The sequence below is a fragment of the Scyliorhinus canicula genome, chromosome 28 (genome assembly GCF_902713615.1).
Source record: "Scyliorhinus canicula chromosome 28, sScyCan1.1, whole genome shotgun sequence".
In the NCBI taxonomy this organism is placed as follows: Eukaryota; Metazoa; Chordata; class Chondrichthyes; order Carcharhiniformes; family Scyliorhinidae; genus Scyliorhinus; species Scyliorhinus canicula.
Window position 1 is genome coordinate 17,672,276 of NC_052173.1, and position 12,222 is coordinate 17,684,497.

The 12,222-nt window shown below is 46.5% G+C and overlaps 1 protein-coding gene across 1 annotated transcript; it reads right to left on the reverse strand.

Moving 5' to 3' along the window:
- Positions 1–400: 400 nt before the first annotated feature.
- On the reverse strand, positions 401–6,551 carry LOC119958188 (keratin, type II cytoskeletal 8-like). Its single transcript, XM_038786554.1, has 9 exons — positions 6,071–6,551; positions 5,744–5,952; positions 5,060–5,120; positions 4,874–4,969; positions 4,600–4,764; positions 4,384–4,509; positions 3,103–3,323; positions 1,953–2,002; positions 401–1,174 (listed from the first exon to the last, which is right to left on the reverse strand). Exons 1-9 carry the CDS (start codon positions 6,485–6,487, stop codon positions 1,059–1,061), a joined length of 1,461 nt encoding a protein of 486 aa, XP_038642482.1. The 5' UTR covers positions 6,488–6,551; the 3' UTR covers positions 401–1,058.
- Between the last annotated feature and the right edge of the window lie 5,671 nt (positions 6,552–12,222).

A 12,222-nucleotide genomic window follows, 5' to 3' on the forward strand; every position in this document is an offset into this window, starting at 1 on the left:
TTTTTACTGGGCATGCTATTCTGATTCTTTACCTTTTTTAATATGTTTGTGCCTGATATGGTCTTCCCTGTTCAGCTGTTTCTTTTTTCAATGAATAAATTTAGATCAAGTGTGGCACAGGAATCCTTTAGCACCAAAATGTAACAGGTGAGATTCTCTGTCCCACCAGCCCCGTTTTCCAGCGCTGTGCAGCCCCGCTGGCAGTGCTATCCTCCGTTCGTGCAGCCGGCCAATGGGGTTTCCCATTGTGGCCACCCCATGCTGTCGAGAAACCTGTGGGTGTGAATGCGCTGCCGGCGAAGCGGAGGATTCTGCAGAACAGCTAAAGCAGGATGAGGGTGGGTGGGGCAATCAGTGCAGGAGAATCAAACAGAGAGAAATATATGCAGGGAAAATAATCTGGAATTGCAGAAAACGTGTTTATTCAGTATTTCATAGAATGGTAATGAAAAGATAATCTGGTACAAGGAGATGTAAAATGCAGTTCCATGCAGAAAATATTAGTTAATTTACTATTCTAAAGAACCCCAAGCTGAATGTATGAGTATTTCCTGTAAACCCAAAATAACCGAAAGGAGCTAGATATCTACCTTTTCAGTTCCAACTCACAGGGTTTCAAGGAGTCATTCACACAAGTAAATCCCAAAATGTGTGTTCACACCAGATTTTTGGTGATGTGAAACTTATACCATCAGAAGTCACCAACAATTAATGTGATGTACTCCTACTGGTGTCTCAGGGCATAGTTACAAGAAGGATGAATTAATTCATGGGTAGCTCATTACGTTTGAGGCAGACTGCTAATTATGAATGATGATAGATTGGACAAGTTCTTCCCCAACAAATCCCTAAGACTTAAAGGGACTGTGAATTTGATGTTTTCCCCCTGTGAATAGATTAAGAAGGTTCCCCAAATATGCAAAGCTAGAATTAAACTCAGGCTAACATGTCAGATGCAAATTGATTTGCGTGGAGATCTAAGACAGATTTTCCTTCCCATTATGACAAACGTTTTAGAGATGAAGATATGACAACTCCATCTACTTGCTCAGTGTCCCTCACAGTGTTCTGGTGGCTGGTAATGTGGAGGATTCGTAACTCTGATACACTCCAGAACCGAGTCCAGAACTGACTCCAGAATCGAAACCGAAGCTATTGAACCCTGAAGAAGTACCTGAAAGCAAAAAGAAAAATTCAAATCTCTGAGATATTATTCTGTCATCAAAAAAAACTTATTTTTTTATTTTTTCAATTAAAGGGAAATTTAGTGTGGCCAATTCACCTACCCTGCACATCTTTGGGTTGTGGGGGCGAAACCCACGCAAACACAGGGAGAATGTGCAAACTCCACACAGACAGTGACCCAGAGCCGGGATCGAACCCGGGTCCTTGGTGCCGAGAGGCAGCAGTGCTAACCACTGCACCACCGTGCTGCCCTCTCATCAAAAAAATGTTCCCTTTAGGCTCTACTTTTCAAAAATCTATTCAGCCACACAGGAGTTACCAAATGCCAGCAGCATGACAAGAAATGGCTACCTGCCCCAACACGAAGCAATTATTGTTCTCATTACTAAACATAATCAGCCAGCATGGGGGCTAGGAAGGCAAGTTGACTACTGACATTGTACTTATATTGGACAATAATTGACCTCATCATTAAACACAGACATAATTTACATTTATGCATGACTAAAATAAGAGCAGGAATGCTGGAAATGCAAAGCAATTCTATCAGACTCTGGGAACAGAACAGAGAGATTAAGTATTGGGGAGCACTGTATAGATCCTTCTTCAGAACACATGCACTGTGATCTGAAATGACAGCCTGACTATTCCCTTCCTAACAGATGAGAAATATACTGTGTATTTCCAGAAATCCCCACTTTTGCTTTCCAATCTAGCTCTTCCTCCAAGAATTCTTAGTTCAAACTAGGAAATGGAAATTCTCTTACCCTGGTTCTGTACTTGCTGGATGCTCAGGGTTTTTACTCCCGATGACATTCTGTTGAAAAGGAAACACATTCACATTACTGCAATGGTATGTATATATGCAGACAAGTAAAGGGTTAATTATTACATCTCAGTGTAACACATTCACTAGAGGGCAGCACTAGTTCCCACTATAAATATAAAAACTCAGGGTATCTTGGGATACTAGTCAGTAGAGTGTGTAAGCAGAGAGAGATAGATCACAGCATATTTAAGATTAGATAGAAGCAGCACGTGTATTTAAATTTGTTATTACTTAAATATAGATTACTTGATTACTAGTTATAGTTCTGTGAAGTGTGCAAACTCAATATTAATTAATCGTTATTCAATAAATTAGTTTTGCTTTAAGTTAAAGATTGGTGGTTTCTTTATAATCACACCATCAGACCATTCTGGATTATGAAGCAAAGAGTAATGATATATTACCAAGGAGTAATATAACAATTACAGCAGGTATTTGCAGAATATTTACATCCAGATTTGATTTCTTTTTTTAATGAATAAATTTAGAACAAGTGTGGCTCGGGAATCCTCAAGCACCAAAATGTAACGGGTGGGATTCTCTGTCCCACCAGCCCCGTTTTCCAGCTCTGTGCACCCCTGCTGGCAGCGATACCCTCCGTCAGCCGGCCAATGGGGTTTCCCATTGTGGCCACCCCATGCTGTCGAGAAACCTGCGGGTGTGGGTGCGCTGCCGGCGAAGCGGAGGATCCTGCAGAACAGCTAAAGCAGGATGTTCACCAATGTTCTCCCGCTCCCAGGGACCTTGGTATCTGCTGGGGTAACGTTCTGAATGCGCACACAGACACCCTCCAGCTCCTCAGCCAAAGTGCCCATTCTTCATGGGTGGCCACAAACAGCAAATGCCAGCAGGCCATTTGGTCATGGGGAGGGAGATCCAGATCTTGGAGTGAGTTGATGTTTTGCGTTCCATTCGATACCAGCAGCTTTTGAACCCAATTTTTGTGTGGAATATCAGGGCACTCTGAATGCCTGCACTTAATTCCATTCACAGAGATCAACACTACCATTTAAATGCAAGTAGATTGTAATCTGCCAATATAGGAGATTATGGACTGTGTTAGAATTTGGAAGTGCCCCATATCCTACCTTTCCTCCTCTCTCTCCAGCAGAGTCCTGTAGGTGCCAATTTCAATCTCCAGACTCATCTTGATTTGTACCAGCGCATCATACTCCTGGGCTTGTTTCATTAGCTGCGCTTGCGCTGTATTGATGGCCGCCTGCAGGTCCGCAATCCTGGCCTTAGCGTCTTTGAGAGACAGTTCACCATTTTCTTCCGCATCTTTGATTTTACCCTCCAGGATCACACGCTAAATGGCACAAACATTAATATGAAAAATGAAATGAAAATCGCTTATTGTTACAGTAGGCTTCAATGAAGTGACTGTGACAAGCCCCTAATCACCACATTCCGGCGCCAGTTCGGGGAGGCCAGTATGGGAATCGAACCGTGCTGCTGGCCTGCTTGAAAAGCCAGTGGTTTAGCCCAGTGAGCTAAACCAACCCCTAATATGGTCAGATTCATCAACATTATGTGCATTAGAAGAACACCAGGTCCGGCCAGAAAGGCTGACCGTTATAACCAAGAATTGGGAAGAGCAGACTGAATTGCAGACTGATACGAGACAATTTCAGCAGGTCTGACAGCATCTGTGGAGAGAGAAGGGAGCGAACGTTTCCAGTCTGGGTGACCCTTTTACAACAATCATTCAGTTGCAGTCGGTGACAATGCTGGAAAATCTCAGCAAGTCTGGCAGCATCTGTAGGGAGAGAAAAGAGCTAACGTTTCAAGTCCGATGACTCTTTGTCAAAGCTGTACAAAGAGCCGCTTTGACAAAGAGTCATCCGACTCGAAACGTTAGCTCTTTTCTCTCCCTACAGATGCTTCCAGACTTCATAGATTTTTCATAGATTTTACAGTGCAGAAGGAGGCCATTCGGCCCATCGAGTCTGCACCGGCTCTTGGAAAGAGCACCCTACCCAAGGTCAACACCTCCACCCCATCCCCATAACCCCATAACCCAGTAACCCCAACCAACACCAAGGCCAATTTTGGACACTAAGGGCAATTTATCATGGCCAATCCACCTAACCTGCACATCTTTGGACTGTGGGAGGAAACCGGAGCACCCGGAGGAAACCCACACACCCCACACACACACGGGGAGGATGTGCAGACTCCGCACAGACAGTGACCCAAGCCGGAATCGAACCTGGGACCCTGGAGCTGTGAAGCGATTGTGCTATCCACAATGCTACCGTGCTGAGATTTTCCAGCATTTTCCCTTTTGTTTCAGATTCCAGCATCCGCAGTAATTTGCTTCTATTCAGTTGCAGTCATTGTCCTGTCGCTTTCATTTCTTTGCTTACCTGGTTTCTCAGACCGTCAATTTCACCATTCAGCCCGCGGATATTCGTTGTCAGGTTTTTAATGTCAATCTTAATTTGATTGAGTTCATCGCCACATTGTCCAGATGACATGCTCAGTTCCTGAATCTGCAATGAAAACAATTAGTTAGTCAAAGATTTCACACCGAGAGTGGGTCCCATCTAATCTATGTGGGACATGAGGATTGGGATATTAACCTTGCTCTGTTTGAATGTCTCCATCTCTTCGCGGCCAGCTGCGGCCAGTGCCGCATACTTATTTTTGGCTTCCTGAATGACGTCAGCAGCGTTGAAGGTGGGCGCCGACTCCAGTTGCACGTTGACAGATGTGTTCTGAATCTGTGCCTGCAGCTCATTAATTTCCTAAATATCAGCAGGAGGGGGTTAAAAAAAATTAAAAAGTGATTGAGAGCGTTCGAGCTGCATTGGTCGAATTCAAGAGAACAACTGGTGAACCAGGCCACATTTTTACCTCTTCAAAGACTGATTGGAGGAAGTGGATTTCATCTGTAAGGCTTTCCAGTTTGGCTTCCAGTTCCACTTTGCTCATGTAGGAGTCATCCACGTCCTAAAGTGGGGAGGGACAAAGTACTTTCAGCCAAGCGATCGGGTTGCCTGAGCCCCGCGGACAGGTATGTACATAATATAGTCACCTCACCTTCTTCACCAGGACAAACTCATTTTCCATTTCTGTGCGTTTGTTAATTTCATCTTCGTACCTGGAATGAAACAGATTATTTTGTAGATAATCCTTCCAACCCCATTGCTCCGTTTCCAAGACACTATCAAATATCGATCTAAATACTCACTGTTTTCCACCTTTCCCTCCACAAGTTACACGCCGTCAAACTCTGCTCTTAGAAGTCTTACTTGAACAGCAAGATCACCCAGACGAGAACCCACCCCTCCCCCCCCAGTTTACCAAATTCATTAACACCGCCAGCCCATCCCATGACCCAAATACACTCATTCAGGAGAGGAGTGTGACGAGGACCGAGTTCCTCCACTTTTACCACAGATTCGTGGCTCTCCACACTCACTGAACTTCTCCTGTCCTATCGTGCACAGGCCAGATCGTCTCGCTTGGACATTTCTAATGTTCCCCACTCCACAACCCAGGGGAACTGAGGCCAAATGCAGCAATACAGCTGTATTCCCGCGGAGAGGAGTATGACGGGGACTGAGTCCCTCCTGCAGTTTCGTCTACACGACCATCCTAAAGATTATTTTGCCACCTCTTGACCAATTTGTCAAAATGGTCCTCAATTGAAACTGGGAGCCTGTGCCGTTGAGACACGACTCGGGGTCGGTGCATGAGCAAATCCAGCAGCGGCGCACTTACTTGGTCTTGAAGTCCTCAACGACAGCTTGCATTTGTAGAAGATCCCCCTCGAATCTCTGCTTCTCCTGCCCAAGTGTTTCCAGTTGTTTTCTCAGGTTCTCGATGTAAGTCTGGAACATGTTGTCGATGTTGGATTTGTAATCTCCTTGTTCTTTCAGGAGATTCAGTTTGATCTCCAGTCTCTTATTGATCTGTTCCAGATCACGAACCTAACGGAGTAAAATGAGGACAGTTAGATTGGAAATAACACCCATTTCTGGGGACACATCAACTAATTGAGAAAAGACACAAAACACTGGTTCATAAACATGCTGCTGTGAAAATTACCCGGCAAGTGAATAAGGCAAAGTCGTTGTTGAGCTCCATGATCTGTTTGCCCTCACGCAGACGGATCGTCTGAAAGGAGGTGTCAATGTTAGGGAGAGGGGCACTGAGGTCAACGGGTTGATTGACTATCTGGTTCATCCCGAAGCTGCCAGCGCCGTAGCCATACTGGGAGATGCCGCGGCTGTAGCTGGAGCGGCCACCGCCGTAGCTGCTCATGCCACTCATGCCTACTCCAACTGGCCGTGACATTTGCCGCCTTTGAACTTGGATCAGACTCTGTGCTCTGGGAACACGAGAGGTGGACATTCTGCTGAACTGGCTGCTGATGCCGCCGCCGCCGCCTATGCTGCTGCTGCTGCTGATGCCGCTGCCCACGCGGCGCTGGCTGCTGCGGCTCGTGAATTTCTGTGTAGACATGTTGAGGCTGGAGGAGAGAGTCTGGAGTTCCAAACTGAACGACTGGTGGAGGTAAGGGTGCTTTCAGCTGCTTTTATGAGCTGTGTGGATCTGGGCTTGGTCAGGGTGTCAGATAACAGCAATGAGGAATAGAGAGCAACCGATATAGGGGCGGAGCCGGTCAGTCACCCGCCCCTCTGCCACGGGTTCCAACCTGTCCCTTTGCGGAGCAGCCACACCTGGTTCTTGCTCCAACCTGGAGTCAGCTCTTTTCGGAGCAGCCCCCTCTCTACCTGTAGACCATCAGCTAGATGTAAGGCTGGGGAACTCCACAATCCCTGTGAAGGATCTGATTGAGAGGGCAGCAACTCCTGTACAAATGGTGAATGTAAATAGCGACAGCAGCTCACAGTATTGACGTCTATTAGTGAGCATCAGTGTTGGAGCTGGGGTTGCTTATTGAACTGTGTGTTTTTACGTACGTCTCGATTCTTTTTGATATCAGGCCAGCTTTAACTGCAAATGCACTTTGAAGAATTGCGGAACAACTTTGTGAGGCGGGGGAAGAGTGTACAACTCTCTTAATCACAGTGATCTTTAAAACCCATCTTACCTCCAGCACAAAGAAACACTCGCTACCACTTTGATTTATTAGCCCCCTCAGACCTTTCCATGGCTGCTGCTGAAACCGTTGCCCATTGTTTGGGTGGCACAGTCGTTAGCACTGCTGCCTCAGCGCCAAGGACCTGGATTCCATTCCAAACTTGGGCACTGTAGAACATAGAACAGTACAGCACAGAACAGGCCCTTCGGCCCTCAATGTTGTGCCGAGCCATGATCACCCTACTCAAACCCACGTATTCACCCTATACCCGTAACCCAACAACCCCCCCCATTAACCTTACTTTTTTTTTTAGGACACTACGGGCAATTAGCATGGCCAATCCACCTAACCCGCACATCTTTGGACTGTGGGAGGAAACCCACACACACAGGGGGAGGACGTGCAGACTCCACACAGACAGTGACCCAGCCGGGAATCGAACCTGGGACCCTGGCGCTGTGAATCATTTATGCTAACCACCATGCTACCCTGCTGCCCCTACTGTCTGCTTGGAGTTTGTACGTTCTCCCCGTGTCTGTATGGGCTTCCTCTGGTTTCCACCCAGAGCCCAAAGATCTGCAGGTTAGGTGGATTGGCCATGTTGAATTGTTCCTTAGTGTCCAGGGATGTGAAGGTTAGGTGGATTGGCCATGTTGAATTGTCCCTTAGTGTCCAAAGATGTGCAGGTTCGGTGGATTGGCCATATTGAATTGTCCCTTAGTGTCCAGGAATGTGCACGTTAGGTGGATTGGCCATGTTAAATTGTCGCTTAGTGTCCAAAGATGTGCAGGTTAGGTGGATTGGCCATGTTAAATTGTCCCTTAGTGTCCAAAGATGTGCAGGTTAGGTGGATTGGCCATACTGAATTGTCCCTTAGTATCCAAAGATGTGCAGGTTAGGTGGATTGGCCATACTGAATTGTCCCTTAGTGTCCAGGAATGTGCAGGTTAGGTGGATTGGCCATGTTAAATTGTCGCTTAGTGTCCAAAGATGTGCAGGTTATGTGGATTGGCCATGATCAATTGTCCCTTGGTGTCCAAAGATGTGCAGGTTAGGTGGATTGGCCATGTTAAATTGTCCCTTCGTGTCCAGGGATATGAAGGTTAGGTGGGATTAGGGAGATAGGGTGGGGGAGTGAGCCTAGGTAAAGTGCTCTTTCGGCAGGTCGGTGCAGACTTGATAGGCCGAATGGCCTCCTTCAGCACTATTGAGATTCTTTGGACCTTTGACTATTTAAATTCTCTCCCTGAGATCTCTGCATTCGTCCACCTCTGGCTTGTTGGACTTTGACCCACTTTCTTCACCTCATCATTGTCTATATTCTTTAAAGGCCTCGTTGACTGAGCGCCTGTTCCTGTATCCTGATGTCTCCTTATTGTGGTAAAAGCAAATTACTTTGGACAAACAGCTTTGACAAAGAGTCATCGCACTCAAAACGTTAGCTTTTTTCTCTCCCTACAGATGCTGCCAGTCCTGCTGAATTCAGCATTTTCTCTTTCGTTTCAAATTACTTCGGATGCTGGAAATCTGTGATAAAATCCAAAAATGGTGGATAAACTCAGGTCTGGCAGCATCTGTGGAGATCATCGAGATTCACTTTTCCTGCTGGTAGCACACTCTCGCCAGCGGTTTTCACGGCAGCATGGGGCAGTTTCAGCGTTTCGAATCCACCGTGTTGCACCCGGCATGAATTAGGACGCACTTGTTAAATAGTGGGAAATCCAAAATCAAATCAGTTTGCCATCTAACCAACCCGCTCTCGGTGGCGAATTCCGGACCTTGCCCAAATATGGCGAGCATATCATTAACCCCAATTAGCATCAATTTCCATCTCATTAGGAAGATTGAAGTCGAATGCAATGGCCTCCTGGGAATTACTTTTAAAAATCTTTTCATGGTACATAATCTGGCAATCTTGCAATCACTGAAAGGTAAATGCTGTCACATTTACAGAGCTCCCTCGGAGAGACAAATGGACACACAAAACAGAAAGAGAAAATATACATATCCAAACAAGGAACCTTATGACTATTTGCATGTCAGACCCCATCTGGCCATTCTGTCGTGATTGGGTTCTCAATTTTGGCTCTGGCATGTATCGCCCAACATGCTGGAGATGTTCCCTTTTTTCCTTCTTGCCCGTCCTCCACGGCTATGCTGCCTGTATTCCATTGTCCCCTTTGTGGGTTTTAATTTGCTTTTATGTGCCCCCCTCCCCCTCTCACTCCCTTCCCATCCTCCCTACCTCCCCTTTTCCTGTGCATTTTGTGGTTTCCTTGTACCTCCCCCTTTCTCCCTGCTCTATTGGTTGCTGGCTACAAACAGGTCTCGGAACAAGTTGGTGAATGGTTTCCATGTCTTGTGCAAGCCCTCTTCTGACTCATGGATGATAAATTTTATTTTCTTCAGTTGGAGAAATTCATAGAATATACAGTGCAGGAGAAGGGCATTCAGCCCATTGAGTCTGCACTGGCCCTAGGAAAGAGCAGCCCTTGGCAACATATTTAACCGCCTCCTGTATGGTACCTTGTCAAAGGCCTCCTGGAAATCCAGAAATCATAATCACTGGTCCCCCTTTGTCTAACTTTCTCAAAGAACTCTTAACACATTTGTCAGACTTTTTTGATATAAATTTAGAGTGTCTTTAATCCATTTTTTCCAATTAAGGGGCAATTTAGTGTGGCCAATACACCTACCCTGCACATCTTTGGGTTGTGGGGGCGAAACCCGGGGAGAATATATGCAAACTCCACACAGTCAGTGATCCAGAGCCAGGATCGAACCTGGGACCTTGGCACCGTGAGCAGGCAGTGCTATCCACTGTGCAACCGTGCTGCTCTCAGATTTGTCAGACATCACCTCAACTTGATGAATCCACACTGACTCAGTCCTATTATACCATGCACAAAGTACTCCGCAATCTCATCCTTAATAATAGACTCTAAAATCTTACCAACAGCCGAAGTCAGGCTAACTGGCATATAATTTCCCATTTTCCAGTCCTCTAGGACCCTCCCTACCTCCAGTGATTCCTGAGAGATCACCACCAATGCCTCCACAATCTCCCCAGCTATCTCTTTCAGAACCCTGAGGTGTAGGCCATCCAGTCTGGGTGATCTATCCACCTGCAGACCTTTCAGTTTCCCCAGAAACTTCTCCTTAGTAATGGTCACTGCACTCACCTCTGCCCCCTGATTCTCCTGGAGCTCTGGCATCCCACTGGTGTCTTCCACCGTGAAGACTGATGCAAAGTAACTATTCAATTCCTCTGTCATTTCTTTGTGCCCAATTACTACTTCTCCAGCCTCATTTTCCAGTAGTCTATTCTTGCCTCTCTCTTATCTTTAATATATTGAAAAAAACTCTTGCAATCTTCTTTTAGATTACTAGCTAGCTTACACTTGTATTTCATCTTCTCCCCCTTATTGCTATTTTAGTTGTCCTCTTTTAAAGGCTTCCCAATCCTCTGGCTTCCCACTAATCCTCATCACTTTGTATGCTTTTTCCTTAACCTTTATGCTGTCCTTGACTTCCCTCGTCAGCCATGGATGCCTCGTCCTCGCCTTAGTATGTTTCCTCCTCCTTGGGATGGATTTCTGTTGTGCCTCCTGAATAACCCCAAAAACCCCTGCCATTGCTGTTCAACTGTCTTCCCTGCTGGGCTCCTTTTCACAGAATTACAGCATTTACAGAGCAGAAGGAGGCCATTCGGCCTCAATGAGTCATCACCGGCCCTTGGAAAGAGCACCCTACCTAGCCCCACACCTCCACCCTATCCCCACACTTCCATCCTATCCCCGTAACCCCACTTTACCTCACCTTTTTTGGACACTAAGGGCAACTTTGCATGGCCAATCCACCTACCCCTGCACATCTTTGGACTGTGGGAGGAAACCGGAGCACCCGGAGGAAACCCACGCAGACACGGGGAGAACGTAAAGACTCCGCACAGACAGTGACCCAAGCCAGAATTGAACCTGGGACCCTGGCGTGTGAAGCCATTGTGCTAACCACTATGCTACCGTGCAGCCCCAATGAACTCTGGCCAGCTCCTGCCTCATGTCTTTGTAGTTACCTTTACTCAATTGTAAAACCATTACAATGGGCAGCACGATAGCACAAGTGGATAGCACTGCGGCTTCACAGCGCCAGGGTCCCAGGTTCGATTCCCTGCTGGGTCACTGTCTGTGTGGAGTCTGTACGTTCTCCCCGTGTCTGCGTGGGTTTCCTCCGGGTGCTCCGGTCTACCACAAACTGCTCCAAAAAAGGTCTTTATGGGTGGGTTCAAAATGTGGGAGGGACATATGGCTTTTTTCTTCTCCTCTCTGTTGAGGAGTTGGTCTCCTGATGGTAATGATAGTACGGCCGTAGGCTGTGTTAGTCTTACGGGTTCTCAAATATGTTGAGGAATGTCTCCTTAGAACTAATGTAGTCATGATCCTTTTGTATTTTGGTTGTGTTGGGGTTTCTATGTTGTTGACTAAATAATGTATTGGTACAGAGAGGTCTTTTATCCAAGAAAAGAATGTTATAGGGACATTATGGTGCCTCTGGTGTAACTTGAGTTAGGGGAGGTGTGTTTTGGAACATGTTTGGATGTGGAGTGAAAATCTTATCCTATTTTTCTTCTGGTGTATTGTGCAATGGCTGTAACTAATTTAAAGCTATATTTGTAACTAATTTAAAGCTATATTCCGACAGTCAGACATCCAGTCTGCAGCTTTGGGTGGTGCTGCCAATCGCCAGCCGAGCAGGATTCTTTGGCGGCCGATTAGGGAGGCTCCCCTCTCCATGAAGATTGTTGGCTGTTCTGAGACCCTGAAGACTGCCACCTTTGGGCGTGGCTCCAGCCTCACCCCCACAACCTTGTACATTGCCTCAAAAAACATTGTCCAGAACCCAGGCAAGCCCAGAACGTGTGGGTGTGGTTGGCAGGACTTCCCTGGCACTGTTCGCATTTGTCCTCCATCTCCAGGAAGAATCTGTCATTCGGGTTCTGGTCAGGTGTGCTCAGTGTACCACCTTTAGCCACAGTAGGTTCACCCTGCACATGTGGAGGTGGAGGTCACCCTGTTTAGTTCTTTGATCCAGAGCCCCCCCTCCCCTACATCTATGCCTAATTCTTCCTCCAATTTTTCTATTGTCTCATCTA